This window comes from Bactrocera oleae, chromosome 5, assembly GCF_042242935.1.
Source record: "Bactrocera oleae isolate idBacOlea1 chromosome 5, idBacOlea1, whole genome shotgun sequence".
NCBI classification, from domain to species: domain Eukaryota; kingdom Metazoa; phylum Arthropoda; class Insecta; order Diptera; family Tephritidae; genus Bactrocera; species Bactrocera oleae.
Genome location: NC_091539.1, coordinates 59,279,771 through 59,302,940, shown reverse-complemented (window position 1 = coordinate 59,302,940; position 23,170 = coordinate 59,279,771). Strand labels below are relative to the sequence as shown.

General features: G+C 34.9%; 1 protein-coding gene across 1 annotated transcript in view; it reads left to right on the top strand.

The window, feature by feature from the left end:
• LOC106625694 (ras-related protein Rap-2a) overlaps positions 1–23,170 on the top strand; it is a 75,671-nt gene that overhangs the window by 28,836 nt on the left and 23,665 nt on the right. The window contains exons 2-3 of the mRNA XM_014245527.3: positions 8,184–9,585; positions 19,348–19,579. Coding sequence (XP_014101002.1) covers positions 9,497–9,585; positions 19,348–19,579 — 321 coding nt within the window. The 5' untranslated portion in view covers positions 8,184–9,496. The remainder of the gene's footprint in view (positions 1–8,183; positions 9,586–19,347; positions 19,580–23,170) is intronic.

Here is a 23,170-nt window from a genome sequence, read left to right as displayed (position 1 = left end):
AAAGTTGGTAATAGGAAATGTAAATAAATTGTTAAATTCAGTAGAGAAACACATACGAGGTGTGTTCAAAGGAAAAGGTGAAATGTGAATTTTTTTGAAAAGTATAAATAAGTACTCAATATTTATTTAGTCCCCTTCAAAGTAATCTTCTCGGATATAATACGCTTGTGCCAACACGTTTTCCAATCCTCGAAGCACTTCTGAAAGGTGTCTTTCGGTATGGCTATCAGCTCTTTTTTCGATTCTGACTTGATCTCATCAATTGTGGCAAAACGTTTTCCTTCCATTGGTTTCTTCAGTTTTGGGAATAGGAAAAAGTCGCAGGGAGCCAAATCTGGTGAATGCGGTAGTTGAGAATCGTTGTTGACGTCATTCATTGCTTTTGCTCAAAATTTAGCAACTTCGTTTCATGCCAAACCAATCGAGAAAATTGATTGGCATGAACCAATTGATATGCCAACATCCTCTGCAACTTCCCTAACATTAATTCGACGATTTTCAAGAACAAGTTTTTTACTGTTTCGATGTTTTCTTTGCTTGTTTACGTCGTCGCAGCTCGAGGATGCTCATCGTCATCAACATGCTTGTACCACTTATAAACACTTTTTTGAGACAAAGTGGACTCACTGAATGCCACAGTCAGCACTGCAAGTGCCTTGGAGCACTTTATTCCATTTTTAATGCAAAATTTAATACATATTTTTTATCCATTTGTTTCAAAAGTCGAAAATCGAAGAGCACATAAAAACGTGACTAATCTTTTCAGTTGCCAAAAACAAACTACCAATCAAAATTGGTTCCTAATGCCAGCACATGATAAGCATATATGTCCGCTTATAACAAACACAAAATATCAATAATCGAATGTACACAGCCCGCAAAAATTTAAAATTCACCTTTTCCTTTGAACACACCTCGTACTCGTATCTTGATACTGAAGACATAACAAACATAACTTATATGATGTATTTTTCGACAATCCAAGAAGTTAATATTATATATATAAAATAGAACTGAATTACATCTGATGAAATATTTTCTACTTATTTCTATATAGTTTCAAAGAGCCATGTTATGTCATCCAAAAACATTCTAATCGCCTTCAGTTGATAAAATAATGCAGTGAGATTAGTATGTCAATTATGCATCATATCTTCGAAAACTTCCGACTTTTTTCGACAATTCTGACCTCACTCTAATCTATATGACTTTCGAAAAAAATCGATGCCTTTCTTTTATTAACATAATTATTAAAATTTTAAGTTTTGTAAAATTATTAATTCATTTTTAAATTGTTCGAACTTCATCTTTGAATAGATTACGAGCAAAGAATTAAATTGACGTGAGCTTTCCATTAAACTTCAGTTAAGGAGCACACCTACTCCGATATTCTAAAAAAACACGATTTTCGGAATAAAAAAAGCTACTGTCTCAATTTTTTTTTAAACTTTAAGGCTATATATAAAATTAAATATTTTTCGTGTTACACGTGATTTTGACGGCACGGCAGAAAGATCCTTCACTGCTGCAGTGATTTTGGCCTTGCGCGTAGATGAAACCTGAAAAAATTTCTCCATTAGAAGATATTGTCTGTACAACAGCCCTCGGTCGAAAAATAAATAAAAAAACTGACAAAATGGCGGCGTTTTTGAAAAAAAGTTGAATTCTATAGAAAATTTGCTGCCAAATTTGTATTATTTATTAGATCAAAAAACTGGTAGTTTGATTGCGATCAGGACATTTGTCTCCGAGTAATCAATCAGCCCAGCATCATATATAATATATAGTTTTAAGCAAAACGCGTTAAAAGAAAAACTGATGGTGCTGATTTAACTGAGCGACTACACTTTAGAAGTCTGTATTTCAAAAACTATTTGAGATATTCAAATTTTTAGTATATTATTTTTAGTGATATAACCTATCCAAATATCAAAAAAAAAACCGATTTTCAAATTAGGTGTGTCTCTTGTCTATAACTACTGTTGATGCATCCAGATGACAGCAGTTTAGTTACATATGTACATAAGTGAGATGATTCACTCACTGTCATCTGAGTTAAGTGCAGAGACCATACTCATAAAATCATTTGGAATATTAGACAATTTTTGGCATATTAGAGAAATAGTTGTGTGAACTTCTAAAACATTTTACGAATATTACGAGTTGCTTTCTCTTATAGTTCGTTCACAGAAACGTTTTTCATTTAACTCACCACAAACACAACTTTTTTAGTGCTTAGAGAGTTACAACCCTATTTAACTAATATAAAACTTTACCTACCTTTACTATTTTATAACTAATACATGGTAAATAGTAAAGTTATAAGCTTAACTTATATAGAACACTTAAATTTTCTCCATAAACACATAATCATTAACTCGTGTTTATGACGTAACGTAAATATAGCATTATTTTAACTTAGTTTTATAAGTTGACAAACTCAAGTATTGTACTCAAAAAAGGTGTTACTTTTTAAGTTCATATGCTGTTAAAAGCGGGTTTAAATTTGTACATAGAGACGTTGGCTCTTTTATATAGAGTCCACAAAATTTCTGATCTGATACTATCTACTTATTTAGGTATTTTTAAGTCTGCTAGTGCAGTTTGCAAAACTAAAGCCAAAAAGCTAAAATAGCACCGATCTTCCACACTTGAAGATGCCACTTAATGCCTCGCACCTCGTCTACCATTTTTCCTACATAAAACCTCTATAAATAGTTGTGGTAGACCAAAAATACTAAGAGTAATTAATATTGCCTGCCTAAATTAATTTTCTTCTACATATAAGAATCTTTCTACTAGCTCATCACCACACCAAAATTAAATTTTTGCTCCTAAAAATATTTGAATTTTATTTCGCAACACCAGTGCACTGAGAGAGTACACAAGCTAAATGAAGTTATGAAAAACAAAACTTAACCAAACATCTGTGGCTTTACCTACAACGAGAACTTTTGCATGCCGTGCCACATACTTCAAATTATTAGATATGTATATCAATTTAGGAATTTAATATTCTTCAAAGAAATTCGAAACATAGATTTTATTACAGTTGCCACTCTGCCACAAGGAAAACTAGAAGCAAAAGTTAAAAGGAAAATACAATTTTTTTTAGCAAACTGCAAACAAACCATAACCCAAGCCAACATATCTAGCATTACTTTGAAAGTTTTGCACAAAAATTCCAGTGATATTCCTTACTGTTTTCCTTTGACTTCCTTTCATCCTCATTAAGCTCGCTTGAATGCGCACTTAAACCCTTTTTGTATTTCGTTTTCCTGTTTTTCTGCACAAAAACTTTTCCCATGCATTGAGGCTGCGGTGTTGAGCTAGCGGCTGGCGTTGGAAGGGGTGGAATGAGCGCCACTGAAGCGGAAGTAACAGTAATTACAACGAAAAATTAGGTGTCACAGCTGAAGGAGAAATTAATTCAAAATAAATTTACAACCAATTGAGGAATGCTTATTTGCATTAAGCTACTCAGCAACAAGAACATTAACAGCAAGACCAACAAGCTTGATAACGAACAAACAAATAAGGGATGAACGAATTCACCAGCAGTTGCAAGCGTTTATGCCAATTGCAACATGTCTTGACATGAGAACTCCAAACTGCCCTCCACTTCTTGTCTTTTCAGTTCGTTTGCAGTACTTAGAAAGAGAAGTATGAGAGATAAACCTATATTAGAAGTAGTGTTAATCAACTTCAACTTTAGTGTTTCTAATAGTAGTACTATTTTTCTAGTGAAATCGGTTGTCACTTCTAATCACTTAGTCATTTCGTTGTTTTATGATCAGGGTTTCTACACGACCCTTTCTTCTGTACCTAACAGACCATAAGCACAGCTATACGAGTATCTCGAATGAAGTTTCAAAGACACTTCCGCAGAAAAATACTTCCGCTAGATTCGGTTAGTTCGGCGTTCTCACGACAGTCTAGTCAAGACAACCGGAATGGACTCTGATTTGTATCCGACCAAGGACTATAAACTCGACGGCATTTTTCAACATTAGTTTAGGAATGTTTTTTTTGACGATACAACAACTACAGTTAAGCTTTGAAAAACTTACCCATCTTGGCTTTCTTTTTTATAGTGGGAGCAACCATCGCTCAAGTTCTTCTATCTGCATGCTAATGGGCGTAATACTGGCTAAGACGTCGGTAGCGTCGTTTGATATAATCCGGAAAGCACTAATTATTCGTATTGCAGAAAGTCGATGCACTGTGTTTATTGATCTTGCATCGGATTTGATGTCTAAAGCCTGGATTAAAAATGGGAGGCGCATACAATATTACTGAGCTAATTAGCATCACGCAGCCTCTGTTTGCCATTATTCTTGATGAAGCGTCTCGCCTTGCCATATTCACCTCAATAGCTCAAGCACAAGTTTATTCAACAAATTGAGAATACTCTTTTGCAACAAATTACCCTGGGTTACAAACACACTAAAGATAATGGCAGCACGAGCGAAGAAGCGCATAATTTTTGGCAAACAGACTGCATACAGCCGCCGGGTCTTAAGCAGCACTTTGCCAGAAAAGACGGTACACAAATGAAATTGCCAAGACATAACGTCAGTGATGGGTGTGAGTTCGCAGTTGAGCGCTTACAATAAACTTTATCTGCTGAAATTACAGCTGCCAGAGGACCAACTAGCTTGCCAGGCAACTCGCTTGCTACTGCCGCGGCTGATTGCCTGTCGCTGTGTGTCTGTCTCTCTGAGCTTTTGCGCTGCTGTTGTTATGTTTATTTGGCATTCGGGAGTCACTACTGACACACCAACAAACACACACACACACACACTCATTTACAAAGTGCTTTATGCATTCTCTATAAATGTGTGTGTGTGTGTGTATGTGCGTGCATGCAATGTGTGCCACTTTACTTCGCATTTCCACTTTCCATTTTCCGGCGCATTTCAGCGCACAATTTCACTTGGCATTCGCCTCGCTCGCATTCTCTTATTTTCCGGGTTATTGCGAAGCAACAAATTTGCGGTTTTCAGAAATGAGGTTGAAAAGTCAAAGTTTGCATAAACTTCAGCACAATATCACAATTTATCTGGGCCATGGCGTATGGCACTCCACCAAGCCCGGTTGGCGATATGGTCGCAAGTAACACGCCACGAACGCACACATACATATGTAAATTTGTGTATTAAATTCACATATATTCACACATTGTTAATGCAGTCAATTTAAATTACATACTTCAGTATTTGTTTGTTTGTGTGCTGTTGTTTACTTTACTCTGCTCTGGCGGCACGAAGGCGACACACTCTAATAGCTGTAAGTGCATTCATTTTACGCAAACATTTTAATTAATTTATTTGCGTGTAATTTAAGAACTTACCGAATCAAAAATAATCACATTATCTTTTACTTAAATGTCAATACAGAGATAAAATTGTTGGCTTACATTCACACATAGATAATATATAAAATGTATATAAAAGTATGTATTGGTTGTAAATGAGAAAAATATTTTAGTACTTACAATAATACACATACAAGTATATTCAACTCCGACTCACACTCTCAGTCAGGAGGAATAGACGAAAATTGAACCAAAATATATGAGCAATAACAGAAAGTTTCCAAATCAATGCAAGTGTTTGAAGAATAAATAAAAGATAAGAGGAAAAAATTAAATTATAGAGGGTAATTCATGGAGATCGAAAAATAATAAGAAAAAACGTTAACTTCAGATGCACCGAAGCTATACTATTGTACCATTCACAAATACAAAATATTCCATACAAAAACTTGATTTTGATCGGTCAGTTTTTATGGCAGCTATATGCTATAGTGGTCCGATCTAAACAATTTCTTTGGAGGCGATACCGTTGCTTTGGAAAATAGTTCTTGCCAAATGTTGTAAAATTCTCTTGTTAAATGAAAAAGTTTTCCAAACAAGCACGTGATTCCTATCGCGTATATAAAGACAGACATACGAACATGGTTAAATCGTCTCAGCTCGTAAATCTAATTGAAGTATGTGGACTTTATAGTGTGTTCGACGTTTCCTTTTAGGTGCTACAAACTTCGTGGTAAGCTGTGAAGGCCAGCAGAAGGTCTGGAACGGATTTCCTGCTATGCTGCCAATAAAAGTTAGTAGAATATATAGAAATATGTGTCAGTGAGAGCAGGCGTATCTGTGTAATTTCAATAGTTTTCTTTATTAAAAATGTACACTAATTTATCATTTCATAAATGTTATTCAATCTTTATTGAATTTCTTTGCTGAATACCAATAGCATGCCTAAGCACTATTTTTGTGTGTTACGTATACGCTCTGACAAACTATAAATACATCATACAATTACAAGTTTCAATTATTTAAGTATTAAAATAAGGCTTTATGTTAAATTTTCTGTGTGAATAATGTACAATTAAATATATAATATTTTTAAATATTTTTTCTTATTCATTATTTAATTTTAGTAATACACACTTGCTCAGATGTGAACAGCTTCTGTCACTTCTTAAACTTCCGCTGTCAAATTCTTAATTAAATGAATAAAATATACAAATTAAGGAGACACAAATGCCACAAAGTTGTTGACAAACAAAACAATACATTTTAACACAAGCAGCACTTTTGCATCAACACATTCTCAAAAAGTGAAGCAAAGATAAAGCCGCGCGACGACAATAATAATGAAAGTTGTCAAAAATGTACGCTTATTCATTCATAAATAAACAAAGTTACGCTGTCGATACAGTATATTATTTGTTTCTTATGAAATTTTCTTATAAAATCTTACTAGATAAATATGGTAGATTATGCGGTAGATTAGGTTGAGTGATAAAAAGTTTAGCTACATACATTCAACCAACAATATATTCATGATATAGATCTCAACTTAATCTAAATAAAAGTTTAATTTCTTCATAATTTCTGTGTTCTAGCAGTACTGAGTGTGCAGCTAATACTAATTTTGGAACTAGTCAGGGCATCATATATTTAAACAGGATTGGTATTATTTGAATGAAATCAAAAGTATAAGTATTTAGAAACTAGTCACTAGCTTTCAGTAAAACTTTATGAAAGCCTAACAAATCCCAAAAAAAAATGTTTTTTTGAAGCAGCAAAGTTTCATAAAGTCATTGATGTTGTGTAAGATCTAATCTGTGGAATAAGTTTACGATATGTAGGTCGTTTATAATTATTATGATTATTATATACCTTTTATCAGCCTATTTTACCCTGGATATATTTTTTTTAAATTAATATATTCGTGGAATTACACTTAAATAATACTAAGAATCTTCTGATGATTGTAGTGATTTCAATTTCTAAAGTATAATAAAATAATTGTTAATCGAAGACAAATTAAGGCCACTAATTTGATTTCTGTATAAAAGAACTTATTTTGTATATTTAGAAGGGCGTCGCTAAATTATTCATTTTATTGTTAGACAGTAGAAACAAGACCTTCCTCTTGAAAAAAGCATTTTCTTCTCCGTCAAATGCGGTTTATTATTTTAAGGGACACACCGTTTGTGATATCTAAATATAAAAAATTGATTCAATGGCATCCAACATTCTAATATTTTGATTCGATATCTCAAATTTTTTTTTAGTTACAGCATTCTAAAGTGTAGCCGCTCAGTTTAATCAGTTGCAAAAATCGCCTCCACACTGTGTGTGCACCCGTTCCTCGTTAACCGTTCTCTTTTTATCGTTTTGAAAAAATAGAGTTACCCATTAGCAAAAAAAATCACTAAACGTCACATTAAGCTTTATACTTGCTAATGGAGTTTCAGTTAAATAATAAGTTTGGGGGTCAAAAACAACCCAAAGTAGCTTATTTGGACTTCGATGTACTCGATATAGAGATAGCAGTTGAAAGACATAGCGTGGCATTTAGGATATATATGTATATGGGTAATTCATGGATTTCGGCTGTTCAGTATTAGCTCCATTCACTACTAGTAAGATCTAAGGTAATCAGTGCATTATAAAAAAGCCGATTACAGCGCCACCTATGTTTTCAGAAGGATATGCTGTTAAGTACAATTTCCTACAGGGCATTCGCTAACATACGCTTGAAGTAGAACAGTTATGCATTGAATTTATGAAATCCACTTTCCATTTACATAATAAAAATAACTATTTTAATCTTGCTAAAAATAATTTAAAATATATTTACATTTACATACCATTATTACGCTTACAGTTGCCGGGTCGCCATTGAGGAAGGAAGTGCTGCAACATTTTTGCGCGCGGAAATTGCCTAAATACTTTTGCACCAATTAGAGCACCATCAAAGCGCATAAAACCATTTGCATATTTGGCTGCGGCGAAACGTTAACGTGGATTAAAAAATACAACAAAAGCAACAGCTAAACACATTTGGCAACTGCTACGGCTGGGGAAGACAACATTTTGGCAGTAAATATTTGTGAACGAAAGACAAATGACAGCAGCTAGCAGCTAAAAGCAACCACTCGTACTTGGCATCTAGTCAGTCACTCAATCTGAGGGGAGAAGAATAAAATAGAGAAGAAGAGATAGAAGGGAGAAAGGGAGCAAACATCCCAAAAAACGCTACAAGTCAATATTTTAGAGGACAAAAAAGTCGACTGTTAAGAAAACAGGAGGAAATAAAAAAAAAGTCAGCTTGACGAACTTTAAACTCACACACACGCGCACAAACTTGGGCAAAAACAAAGTACCGTTGAATACAAATATTAGTGCTATAAAACATTGTGTGCACGCCTCACAGCTTTCGCAGTCAATATAAGTGAGTGTGTGTGTGTGCTATCGCATGTGTGTGTGTGTGTGTGTGCGCTGAAGCACTACTCCCCCGGCAGCAGAGCAGCTCTTAAGGCGAATCAGCAGAACACTTTGTCATTGTTGTAAATTATCCAGCAGATATTTAATACACACAAGATGTTGCAAAAAGCGCCTTAAAGCGAGCTAAAGAAACAGCAAAAAGCCGCAGTGACAGTGCTACAATTGAACCAGAGCAGGCTTGATTACTAAAACAACAACTATAAAGCGGTAGCTGCATGATTTATAGCATCGCGACGCGAAATACGAGCACGACAGCACATAAAATACATTTGTTGCAGCCACAAAAAACAGCAACAGAAACAACAATATTTGTGAAACGTTGAGCTATAGCGAAAAATCACCCGAAGTCATAAAGCGCACAAGCAGCGCCGCGCTGAGCCGAATTACGCGCAACTGAGCGGGTACCTCGACAGCAAAGCAAGAAAAGCGACAAAGTAAAGCTGATAAGTTAAGCGTGTAAATTATAGTTGGATAGATACAAGCAACGTTTTGGTGCTGCAGCAATTGTGGCACAATTTAAGTTGCAAGTGACACACGACTTGCTTGCGAGCGCACTCACCTGTAGTGCAACAATATACTCAAGAGCCGCTGCGTGCGCGCTGTAAACACCCGTCGGCTTTTGGAATTTGGAATTTACACACGTACTCAAGCGCCAGCTTTTCTCGCACAGCGATCTACGCTTACGACGCCAAAATGCGCGGTCGCCACCTACGCAGACGTTTCAGCTTGCAGCCGTCCTTTATGAAGGACGACAGCTCGGAGGATAAACCGAAACGCGACAAGTAAGTCATTGTAGTTGTGTTTCTGAAACAAATTTTTTGGTTTGCTTAGGCCTTTCTTTGGTTTAAGTTAGCCTTAAGCTTCTTGCGTGCTGTAAAATTGATAATACTTCAAAAGCTTGCAAGGTCAAGAAAAAGTTCAAGTGAATACAAAGTATAAAATATATAAAGTGGACTTGATTTATATCCGAGCACTGTATCTTCTTTGATGTGAGTTGATCGAATGAAGTTTGTCAGTTTTTGCTGCCTTTCTCAACCCATTTTGCAAGGTCGCAACTATCTACCTAATCATAAAACCAAAACAAAAACGACAACATGTTTTTCTTAAGCGTCAAAATAAATTTTGAGTCAAAAACCATCACATTCGGTAGTTTTTATATAAAATTGAAGAGTTTAAAGAAAAAATTACTTATTCTTGTCGAAAAAAAATTTTAACCCGAAATTTACATTAAAACTGGGCCCACTCAACCTCTAGATATTAAAAAAAAGTTTATATTTTGTCAAAACTTTCCTTTTTTATAATCTACAGTAAAAATTAAAATAAAATGAAAAACAAAAATTTTTTTTTCGCACCACCCTAGTATACAGGATACAATATACTTATTTCCGCCATAAGTTCTGTTACAAGTTCAGGCCGTTATAAAAATTAAACTATAATATATGTTTAAACAAAGTTAATTTTATTTAATATTGCATATAGTGGATGAGCGATTTATAAAATTGTATACGAAATGGTCACCTTAAGCTTGCTCTCAAACGATTCGGATTTTGATCAATAGCAGCACGCATAGTTTCTAATGGTATTGACGACGCTGTCAAAATATTTGTTGAGAATCTTCAAATTTCTGTGGAGTATTTAACAGGCCAGTTTTCTTCAACTCTCACCACAAATTGCAGTCCAATGGATACAAATCAGAACTGCCAGTCAGCCAATCATCTGCAGCTATGAAACCAGGAATATTATTTTTGCGCTATTGTGTGCTAGCGCAGAATCTTGCTGAGGAAGCAATGGTCTCCATGGCAACGAGTTGTGCTTAATTGCTTTACCAATCCGTCTAAAACATTCTGCTTTCACCCCAGATTGGACGCCTTTTTTTACAGAAGTAAAGACGTGTAACGGTGCTTTGCGTCTTTGAAAGTTTTTGCGTAGATATGTCGCTTTGCTTATTAAAAACCTTTTCTCATCTGCAAAAAAATACTTTCATGGCCGCTGACCGTGTGGCACTGAAGAAGCCGCTTGCATCTTTTGAGCATATTATGAGTATGCTTCAAGCGCGTTGTCAGAATATGATCAGTTTACCTACGGTAGGCTTTCATGTGGAATAAGTATTTGCATTGTATGGTCGATATATCCATTTCACTTGACATAATTTTCCGTTTTCTAAGCGGATTTCTGCGAATGCGTTCGCGAACAGTTTTTATTGCTGAATTAGTTCGAACCACGCGAAGTTGAACTTATTATTATATTTAAAAAATAACGGCACTTTTTCTGCCAACTTTAGAGCATTACTTCCACCGATATCTATCTCTTGACCTAATCTTGACTATCTCTGCATCAAAAACAGCCAGTAGACCCTTCCAAAAAGCAGTTTTTAATATTTAATTCACCATAATCTTGCTCACCAATTGTAGATCACGAGTGATATATTGATTGTACATAAACAATATTCTTCTATAGCTCGATTTTAAGCTAAACAGGATGAACCCGAGTTAGTTTATCAAAAAGATTTTGCTGTGCCTATTTGTTTGTTTCTTTCTTCTTCAAAATTTCTACGGTCGACATAGCATTATCCAAGAATATTATTGTACAATCCAGAGTCGGAAACAGGGATGATTTTATTTAAAAATCATTTTTTAATAAATTTTAGTACATCAGAATAAATCTATATTTTATATCACCTCTATATAAGGGATATACTACCTCTATATAAGGGGTATACTACCACTATAGAGGGGGTATATTGCCTTTATATAAGGAGTAATATAAAATATCGATTATTGATTGTGGCGTATTAAAACTTATCGGAATGTAAATCCGATACAGAGTTGCTCAAATAGAATTAAAGCCGCAACAAAATGACAAAGCATAGTAAAGGCATTCTGACGAACGCCAACAAAGTAAGCATAAATATTTCAGGAAGATCTGTTAGTAGAGATTCCTAGAGATTAGTATTTTAAATATTACTGCAAAGTGACTTTCAATACATAGTATATTTTACTTGGTCTTTGAGGAAATTTACTAGCTCAACGCGGGAATTCTCTACTTTTTGAATGTGTAAAGGGTCTTACAAATTTTGAAACGGTTCTAAAGTTTTAGCAAAAGCTCAGCCACGATCAAATTCTATTACAGAAGTCCAAGCGTATTAACTTCGGCTGTAGTTAAGCTTAATTGTAGAAATATTTCATTATACTAAGCTCTTGCTCACAACTGTAATCGCCAACAAATTGTTCTGGCTCATGCGCTTAGCGGTACCTGCTATGGCACAGCCTGTCTTCACCTCAACACCATTCCTTACATTTTAGCTCCAATTTGAGATTTTTATTTGTTGGTGTTCCAAGGGACTACTTGCTTGGCTGATTTGTTTGTTTAATTTTTTACTTGTATTGTCATCATTTATCTCGTTTTTTTTTTTTTTGTTTGCGTTTTTGCCGTTTTTCATTTGTGACTTCTTTTTTGCAAATTTTGTGTTCAATCTACTTGCTGCTTTTAGTGCATTTCATTATTGCCAGCAAGCATCTGTCACATTGTTATGATTACCTTCATTGTTGTCTTTGTCGTCACTGCTTTGTCGCAGGCATCATTAGTGTCCTTGTGTCGCTCCCCGCAGACAGCGCCCACAGTCAGGCATATTTTGTGTTTAAAAAGAAAAAAAATCTTTTTTTTTCATATTTGTTTAGATTTGCAAAGATTCATTCATTTTGCTGTATGCTGTATGGACCGAGGCATTTATACATTGTCATAGTCAATTTGTTTATTTGAGAATTGTAAGTGTGAAGAGAGAGGGAAAGTGGAGAATTTAGCTTTGAGCCAAGGATGCAGAGAGTTTTTTTTTATAAAATGTGTACTTGTTGGTCTTATATATATACTTTGTGACATAAATGTATATGTTTATCTACAAATACACACTCTATTTCCCGTTGCGTATTGGCCTGCAAACCAAAATTATTCTTGAAATTAAGTCAATCGAAGCGTAACTGTACGCGATTTTGTTCATTCAATGAATTACCCGTAGCTTAGGAATATAAAATGCAATATTACAAATTGGTCTTTCTGAACGATGAATTATTTGATGAGACATTTTTTCTCTGAATTCGAAATAACATGCATATATTTTAAAATTAAAGTTTAAAAATAAATATATTTTTGAACTAAATTGTAGCATTCTTTTTTATATATTTCTATTCACCAAATTTCGTTTCTTGTGAAACCAAAAATCATGCAAGAAGATAATTTTTTAAAACTGTCAAAATTAGATTCAAAGTATTACCCATCTGAAACTGTAACATTTCCCCGTCTATCCGGCAATTTATGGATTATATTCCTAAAGAACTGCGTCGGCTTGGAGGCCAAGAATGAATCAAGCCAATTTTTGATACGCTGTCCTGCTTTGCTTTGAAACGTATTCCAGTAAGGGCGTTCTGCAGCGACCGGAACAAATGGTAGTCAGAAGCGGCAACGGCTGGGCTATAAGGTGGGAGAGGCAAAACTTCTCAGCCTTTGTGTTGAGGTTTCGACTCCTTTTATGGTATCCAAGCAGTATTTCTGACATACTTTCAACATTTCTGAGTTTCAATTTATCGATTTCCTTGCTTTTGAACGTATCCGGCTAATTTTAAATATTTTGAAATGGTTGCTTGAAAGACTCCCACACAATTTTTGAGCACTTTTTGTGTTTTTAACCAGTTTACCATCGTCAAACTATTTTGGCCATCCAGAACTTTCTTCCCTTTCCAAGCAAAAAACATAAATATTTTTCAATCGTGCAAAACACTTTTTGAACTTTATGATGACTTTTGGCTAAGGTTTTCTTCTTTTTCACATAGAAAGTTCGACATATTTGGGTGAAGAAAATATTGTTGTTTACACGTAAAATGAATGACATTTACTAAAAATGATGTTCAAGGCAGTAGGTTTGCAACGCAATTTCGGAATATTAGAACAATGAAATAAAAATCGAGGTACGCCATCGCTTGGCAAACCGCACGAAGATAGTTGTAGACACAATAGAAAAATTGCAAATATTTGACTTCAAATTTTGACCGCAAGGGAGTCTTGAGTGCAATGGAGCCTTGGTAGTGTCTTCAAGATTAATTTTACTTCAAATACGGCAATTTTGCATATGTAACCAGAAATGTACCCCTCGTCAAGATAAAAATTTTACGATAAGAGGGTGTTAAAAATAAACTTCAGACGTCTTTAAGCCTTAATGCGGTGTAAGTCCTGATATTTTATTTTTTCGAAGTATACTTATATGTACCATATTTGAAATATATGTATGTTATGTCAAACGCCTTGGATAGTTGGTTTGAGAGCTGGCTATCTGGTAAGTGATATACTGCTAACAACATATCTTATATGTATTTACATACTGCCCGATTAGGTCCAGATACATACATACAAACATCCATTAAGTAGTTACATGGCTTTTGTAGAGCAAAAAACGATTTATTTTAAATAATTTTTTTTTTCATCTTAAAAATTAAATATTTTATTTAAACTTTGATGCATATTTGATAAAGAGTTTTGAATATTTTCTTTAAATATTTGTATTTTTAGCAGACGTTTAAAAAAACGCAAATTTTGGTGAAAATGTCTCGACGCTTTTTATTTTAAATAAGAGAAATCTTGACAACCGCCTTTGAAAACAAAGTTTCGAGAAAAACACGTTTAAAGTTTTAATAGACGGTCAGGTATACCTCGAGCACGCAACTTTTCAAAGCTGTACCTTGAAAATTTAGGACAATATTTTAGAGATGTTATAGAACTAAATAAGACAATACAATTTTTTGTTTTTTGAATCCGTAAAACCCCTTAAAAAGAATTGACAGATTTGCGAATAGTATACCATATATTATGATCAGTCATTATACATGAAGAAGAAACAACTATTTTTGAAAAAGTAGCCGCTGTCACATAAGACTATATCACCATTCCGAGTGTGTTTCTGTCGTAAACCAGTTTCTCATAAAACTGATGAGTCATCGAGGGCTATTTAATATTTATGTATATCCTTTCCCATTCTCAATTAAGAGTATTGAATTAAATCTGATTCTGCTCATCTTTTTATACAAACCTTTGAGTCAAAAAAAGTTAAAAAATAATCTTCACAAATTAAAAAGTGTATAGAATGTATTAACTATTTAATTTTTTGTCAAACAAAGCAGCATTTTAATATCCAAACGACTGTTGCGTCCCCAAGGAAACCATGAGCAATATTACTTTTGATGAGCACTTCATTTCAACAACAAAGCAGCTTTGTATAACCCAGTAAGCAATTAAAGTTGGACAAAAAAATATTTCACTTTTTTGATAAAATCAAGAATTAGTAAAATACGCCTTCACAGCTCCAAATAAACACACACACACTTACAAATACTGTAAGCAGATATCACTGCATTGTTCTTGTTGCAGTTGTTACTGTGAATGCAATGCATAATAAGTTTTAATTAAAATTACACTTTCTGCTATTGCCTTTGAGCAAAAGACAAAGCAAACGAAGAGTTAAACGAGAATATCAACCGCAATACACAAATCGGTTACAATACCAAAACCTCATTAGCAACAAGTGTGTACACACGCCCATATTACTGCAACACACCTCAAAAACAACAACAACAAATATATGTATAACTTAACTGATTATTTTTCATGTTGACACTGCACAAACCCGGCAGAAAAATATAGTGCAATCAAAAAGAGCGCGGCTTTAGTGTCATGAGCACAATTACCGTTAGGCGTTCGTATGGGTTCCAAACAAGGAACTGACGACTTTGACGTAGAGATGTCCTAAGCAGTATTTGTTCTACTTCTTTCTATATTTTCCTATATCTCAAACAAAGCTGGTTCGAAGAAAAACGAAAAAACGTAAAACAGTGTTGCCAACTAACCAAAATTTTGGAAAACTAAATACAGTTGAAAGTGTAATAAAATTAAATGACAAATGCCTGTCTGATGATTGGTGACCACCATTTTTTTTTAAATTTCGACAGGGTTACCACTTACCATTTTATTAAAATTAAATTAAATAAAATATATATAATATATATGCAGCAAAGTTGCATATTATTCACATTTACAAACTAAAGTATAAAAATAACTGATGATTTGAATATTTTTTCAAACAGAGTTGCCAACTAACATAGATATAAGAATTGAAAATATTATATCTGAAGTAAAAATCGCACACTAATCACATCCTTGAAACTGCAGTACAAAAATAATTGAAATGCAACAAAAGGTATATATTATATATATCTTTTATTAATATCTTATCTTTAGGGGTTATAGTTACAATTTTGATGTTTGACAATGTGGCGGTTTCCCCAAAATAAAGTAGTTTTTTCAAAATTTATGAAAAAGTTTTCCTCACCGATTTGGAAAAACAATTAAACTCTGACAAATACACTCATATGTCTGAAACTATTTTTCGAATCAGCTGCTAAATTCCGCAGAATACAATGAAATATGTGTAAATGCGATATACATATGTCCAAAAATTCGATTTTTTTGAAATTCAAAAATGCATATAACCAATTAATATTTACATTTATTCATAAAGAACGGTTCAGCGAAAGTTTTAACCTACAAACATAGTTCTGTGCTAACCCCATTATTTCAGTTTAGTCATAACTACGATATGACTCCTACAGGGTAGCTTCAACTGCCACAGAAATATTCACACTCTCATTATTCTCTTTTCTTCTTCAAGGCCATGTTGACTGCTGGCTGCAACTGCTTGCCGGGTTTGTCAAGTCATTCAGTAGTTGCGTTACACGTAGCATCTGCGCAACGGTTTCTGCTGAGTTTTGACTGAGTTTGTTGTGTTAATAAAGTTTGCACGTCAAGTCGAGGTGTGCCAGCGACACTCAGCTAACTTATTTTCCAGTGCTTGTGTGTGTGTATATAATTATGCAACCGATGCACATATGTGACAGGCAGTTAAAAAGTTTTACTATTTCAGTGAGATAGCATTCACTAGACTGGCGCAAAGCTGAAGAAACTGCAAGTGACATTTTTCCCGTGAAATTAATGTCTCTTTGTTCCTGTGCACGGTTTGTTATGATTTCGTGCCGAGTTTGATTACATAAGCTGGCATTTAGATTGTATACGGCCTGAATTTGTCGAAAGACATAGTATTTCATTTCTCGATGGATTTCCAGTATTCATGGTTTGTGAAAGTTTTCTAATGAAGTTGCTATATATCGAATCATTAAAGACTTGCTTGCAATTATTTCATGATATTTTTGCTTAAATCAAATGCGGGTAGACAGAATCGCTATCTTATAAGTATAACGGCTATACGATAGTATTAGCGTACCTTCTGAGTAAGTCACTTTTTACATTCATGACTTTTACGAATTGTTTTCGCTCGCTCGTTTTGCTCTTTAATGTTGCCTTGCGAGGCAGCTCAAGTAGAATTAAAGAAGGTTTAGCATAGACCCAGCATCAATTCAATTTAGCATTATAATTCAAGTAGTAATTATTCAGGCTAATATGTGCTTCTTTGAACCAAAATAAAATTCCCTTTTTCTGGTCTGAGAACATAAAAACTCGCTAGGATCAGACCCAAATGCGGTGTGTAGGCAATTAGCGAACATGTTGACGTTTAATGACGCCTTAATTTAGCACCTGGTCTATTGCATAAGACGTCAAACCAAGCTCTTCGGCTTTACGGCTATTTTTTTGAGAATTACTTCGCCCACATAAAATATTATTAATGCTTAGCTCGATGATTTTAGTAACAATTTTGAACATTCTCTGAAGCTAAAGAATCGTACAGACCCTCGTGTCCGCATAATCTAAGCTATGCAGTTTTATATTCAAGCAGCATTATCCTGAACTCTCTAAAAGCACGATCTCATAAATTAGTACCATTTGAGAAACATAGCTTAATAAACTATTATATCCAACTCAACACTTAAAAAATAATCGTATCAGTTCTGTAATACGAGGGGCCGTTAGCTTTTCTTGTAGGTATAGAAGGCAACAAAAAAACGAATTCAGACCGAGCCGCAAACGCGGTCTCCGTAAATTATCCAAGACCCGCAATGAATTGTTGCTATAAAATCTAATCTTGGAACACCAACTATAGAGGACCGACTACAAATTTGTATGACAGCTATATGCTATAATAGTCCGATCTGAATAATTTCTTCGGAAATTGTTCGTTTGTTGCATTGGATAATAATTCATGCCAAATTTCATGAAAATATCTCGTAAAATAAAAAAGTTTTCTTTACTAGGACTGGATTTCAGTCTGTATGGCAGCTATATGCTATAGTAGCCCGAATCGGCAGTTCCGACAAAGAAGCAGCTTGTTGGGAAGTAAAGGACATATGTAAAATTTCAGATCGATACAAAATAGGGACTTTCCAAAAAATATTTTTTTTTTTTTTGTAAAAAGAATTTACAGCTCAAAAGTGGCTTAAAAATCAAAATTATTATCAAAATTCTTATACACAAATATATTTAAGGTGTTCGCGTAAAGGTTTCAAATCGGGCGCCCAGCCGTTGTGAAGAAATTTTCTGCACCGACTCGGAAAACACGTTTCGTGATGTCTGAAAAACTGAGAGACTATATACAGTAGGGTGGAGCGAAAAAAAAATTTTTTTTGCTTAGCCTGAGGGTAAAATTTTTAGATTAGAAAAACAGAAAATTTTTGGAAAAAAATTTTTTTTTAACATCTAGAGGCTATCGATATTTCAAAAAATTAACCCATCTTTTCCTATCTTTCTTTATTTAATAAATAAGAGATAAGATTACATTTAAAAAAAATATAATTAGTTTTTGTAAAACAATATATTTTACTCAAATCCTCACCGACCTTTCAAGCACACTTCGCACACTTATATTTGCATTAATGCTAGAGTATTTGCATTTTGCTTTTAATTTCCCCAAAGATGTGCTTAGAAGCGCTTCGTGCATATTACGCTTTTAATTGAATTGACTAGCTCATCTTCGGTGCTTCAAAAACAGTTTGTCTACGCATTTATTTGCCGCTCGGCGCATATCCGCCAGCCAACGTTGACATCGCTGACAGGGCCGCAAAACTTTGGCACCATTATAAATCATCTTGCCACAATTTAATTAGAAAATTTAAAACCACACGCCTAATACATCGCCATGCCGCTCGTCTTTCTGGTTTTCAGACATACAACACATACACACAAATGTACAAAATCGTTTATAAGTAATGCGTGGCTTATCCGGGCCGCCGCCATTTGATAGGACGCACACGCACTCCAACATACTAGCGATTTACCGTTAGCAGACACATATACACTGTATGTACAGGAGTGTGCGTGTATGCATGTGCCGCGCTGGTTGTTGCTGATCCATTATTTAACTTGGTCATGTTATACTAACTTCCGCCGGGCAGAAGATACATGTTGCTCATTGCCTCATACTTTTGAGATTATTGTTGTTGTGCGGTTGCTTTTAATATTTTTCATAACGGCCATTTCAATATGCTTTATTTATGCATTTGCATTTATTTGCTCTCCTCTCAATTTTTTTTTTCTTCGTTTTGGCTTTATCGTTTCAGAGTTGGACGCAACAATGCCGTGGATGACGCTATTGGACCCGCTAACGCACGTCACAAAATCGTTGTTATGGGTTCGGCCAAAGTGGGCAAAACTTCCATAATCACACAATTTCTATACAACACATTCACCACGAAATACAAAAGGACCATCGAGGAAATGCATCAAGGCAACTTTTCAATTGCTGGCGTTAGTCTGACGCTGGACATTCTAGATACGGCCGGCTCTTATGAGGTGAGTGTGCGAATATGAATGAATTCTATTTCAGTAATGACTTACGTATATATGTATGTGTGTATATGTGTGTGGATAAGTTCACTGAACATGGCTGATAGCACAGTCAGCGCCCGCTTATTTGTACTGCGGATTTACGTTGTCATCTATGAACGAATGAATTGCACACTGTTGTTTTTGTTGTAGCGACAGAAAACTTTCCTGTAGTAATTTCGAGAAATGGTGTCGAGTTGATAGTCCTTGGCCAGACAAAAATCCGGAACCGTTCCGGTTACTTAGACGCAACTGCCGTGGAAACGTGATTAAACACAGTCGGAGTTTTTGCTTTTATGCGTCACTTTGAATTGAAAATGATGATCAACGAACCATTTAGTCATTTTTGATAAGATTATAGTTGAGAAAAAAATTCTATGGAATCACTATTTGACATATACGTCGTATTGTTTCTGATAGTCGGCTCAATGTAACCGGTAACATGAATAACTCATGACATCTCAAAAAATAAGGGACTAGTTCGGGTATATACAGACAGACGGACGGACAGCCAGACGAATATGACTAAATCGACTCAGCTCATCATGCCAATCATTTTTATATAGGGTCTCCGGCGTTTTCTTCTGGGTGTTATAAACTTCCAGGTATTAAAACCATAATAAAGAAATGTGTAGTCAGAAATTTCACTCTCCTACTCATAAGTGATAGACAGTGGAGAAGAAGACTTTTGTTATTCTTTAAGCACTATACTTTGCAAACAGTATTTTGCCACAGAAGCTCCCTGAAATTATAGTTTTTCTAACAACATCGGATTAATCCATTTTGTTAAAAATATGCTAGACTACTTAGAATAACATGCTGAACCTTAAGAATCTGCAATAGGTACAAAAACGATTAGTTTTTGCCTCTCAACAAGAATATATATTCCAGCTTCCATTATACCATTGCCTAACTTTGCTGATCCTCTTGACCTATTGACTTTGGGTCAGAGGAATTTTGCGACCGCACAGTTACCGATAATTGTCCAGCTCATCAAGCTTACTCAATGCGCAGCTTTCCAATAGTAAACTTTAACAGGACAGCGGAGGCGCAAAGCATTGCCACTGCAACGACAGCGAGGCTGATGCTCTCATCAGCTCTACAGTTGCCTGCGATTCCGCTATGACCTTGGACCACAACTAGTCTTATCAAGAAGTAACCCGATGCCGTTGATAGTAAGGTTGGGCATTTCTTAACCAGCCTCGAGCAGGCAATCAGTGAGTTCAAGGCTAAAGGAAGCTATGTGCTGAAGTTGTAAATCAACTGCAACCTTGATGGTGCAACGGCTTGAAAAATGCTACAATAGACAAGTAACCTGTCACTAATATTGATGGATAGTTCCTAACAGCGGGCATTTCCACTAGTCCTCACTCAAACTCCCATACGTAAATAAGCTCATTGCACCTATCCTCCAGCGGTCTTTAGCGGTATAGTGGCAGGAAAAAAAACTAGAGCTTAGTTCGGTGACTTTGTGGTCCGACTAAAGAGCTAAAACTTACTGAATTAAACAAGTTAATTTGATTGCTTCAACCCAATTTAGTCAGAGATAAAATTTTAGCTGGATTTATTCTTTACACCGGGTAAAGTAGAGAAAAAAATTTAAAAAAGTCTCACATACATCGGTGGGATTCATTACTCATTATCTGTTGAGTTGACTTGTAAAGTTCTTCTACAAATATTTTATAAATTCAAGAAGTTTGTTTATTTTTAACAAATCTCGTCTAAAGTTCTTTATAAACGAGTCTGTACTGTAAGAGGAGTATCCTACGGTCTATCAATCCCGTATCTTTTTCTTTACGGCTTCTCAATCTATGTGCTTCCATGTATGTGTGAGCGCCGGTGTGTGCATGAGATTTTGTCCTGCATTTGTTGCGGTTGGCTGCGGTCACTTGGGGGAAGCGCGTGTGCGTTCAAGATTACATTGTTCAACGGCAACCGCAAGGCACATAAAGCGCAACCAATTTTTTATGTGGTAATTGCTATTATTGTTGTTACTATCAGTATTATAGCTGAGCTCCACGCACACAAAAGCCAACTGGTATTTGTATGTGTAAATAGTGCTTTAGTATTTTTTAGCCGCAGCAACTCCCTGTGTGCTCTGCTCGCACGTTTTTTATTAAATTTTAATTTCCATCATTTGCGGTTAGAAATTGCGCTTGTGTGCGTGTTTGCAGAAGGATGTGTGTTTGTAGATGTGCGGTGGGAGCTATCTGTTTTTCAGTCCGCCGCCATCCATCACTCAACTGATTGATATTTTCTATTTACTGGTGAATATGGCGCTACTAACTATTTTTCAACAACATATTTGCAACACGCTGCGGTGGCACGCACACGTGCTCATACATACATGCTTACATAAATGTATATATGTATATGTTCATATATTGTATTTTGACATTGATGGGTAAACAATTTTGAAACGGAAATTACTGTTTGAATTTCAATTGAATTCCATTCGCCTTTTTTTCCTGGAAACTTTTACATTTTTGTTTGTGTGTGCGTATATTTGTATCATGCATAAATGTATTGTGTATATACAATTTGAAATATTCAGTTTATACCTGTTACACCTTCATTTAACAAATTCACAATTGATTTTATTGTTATACGAAATATTTTTCGTAATAATTTGAATATTTAAATTGTACTTCCATTCAGTGGCATTGTTGGATGTTTACCAACAATAAAGTGAGTAAATTTTAGCATAATTTGAAAATGCTCTTTTCAGCAACCGCCTTCACATAAAATGTTCGCTAAACTCTCCAATTCACCACTAAAGCTTGTAATAATATAGCGTTTTATCTTTTAGCAGACTAATAAACTTGACCCGACTGACAGAAAAAAAACTCTTTTACGTATTTTAGTACAACTATTTATTAGTGCCCTCAAAATCGGCTTCCTTTGAGCCAATACAAGCATGCTAACGTTTAATCCATTCAGTTGTTATAAGCGTCAGGTAGGATGATCTTTAATGCCCTCAACGAATTTTGGTTTTTTCGGTTTTGGCTCAGTTTTGGAACGCCATTCGCTAGATTGTTGAACAGTTTCGACGTCATATTCATAAACACACGTCTTATCAGCTGAAATGAAGCGTTTGATGAATGTAGAATTCTCAACTACGTTGTCGTTGACGACGTCGTTTTTACAAAGGATTCAGATTTTTTGATACGAGTCTCGCATTGAACTGTTTCATACCCAAAGCATTAACCAAAATGTGCTAAGTTGAGATGCTCTGCTATCTCTCTGATGCACACACGATAATTTTTAAATACTGTATCTTTAATTTGTTCGACGTTATCGTCATTAACAGAGGTGAATGGTCGACTAGCAATTTTTCTATTACTTCATTTTTCTATTACTTCATGACCTTCTCTTTTAAAATTACTTTCCAGATATTCTTATCTAAACATCGGCGATTCTACTTCATCGATATACCTAGATTGTCTTCCATAGTTGATCTATATAGAGATATCCGTGACCGTAATTTACTTCAACTCTTTGACTGTCCTAATATATATTTTTCTTGGTATACGCTTTGGATAAGATTAAATAATCACA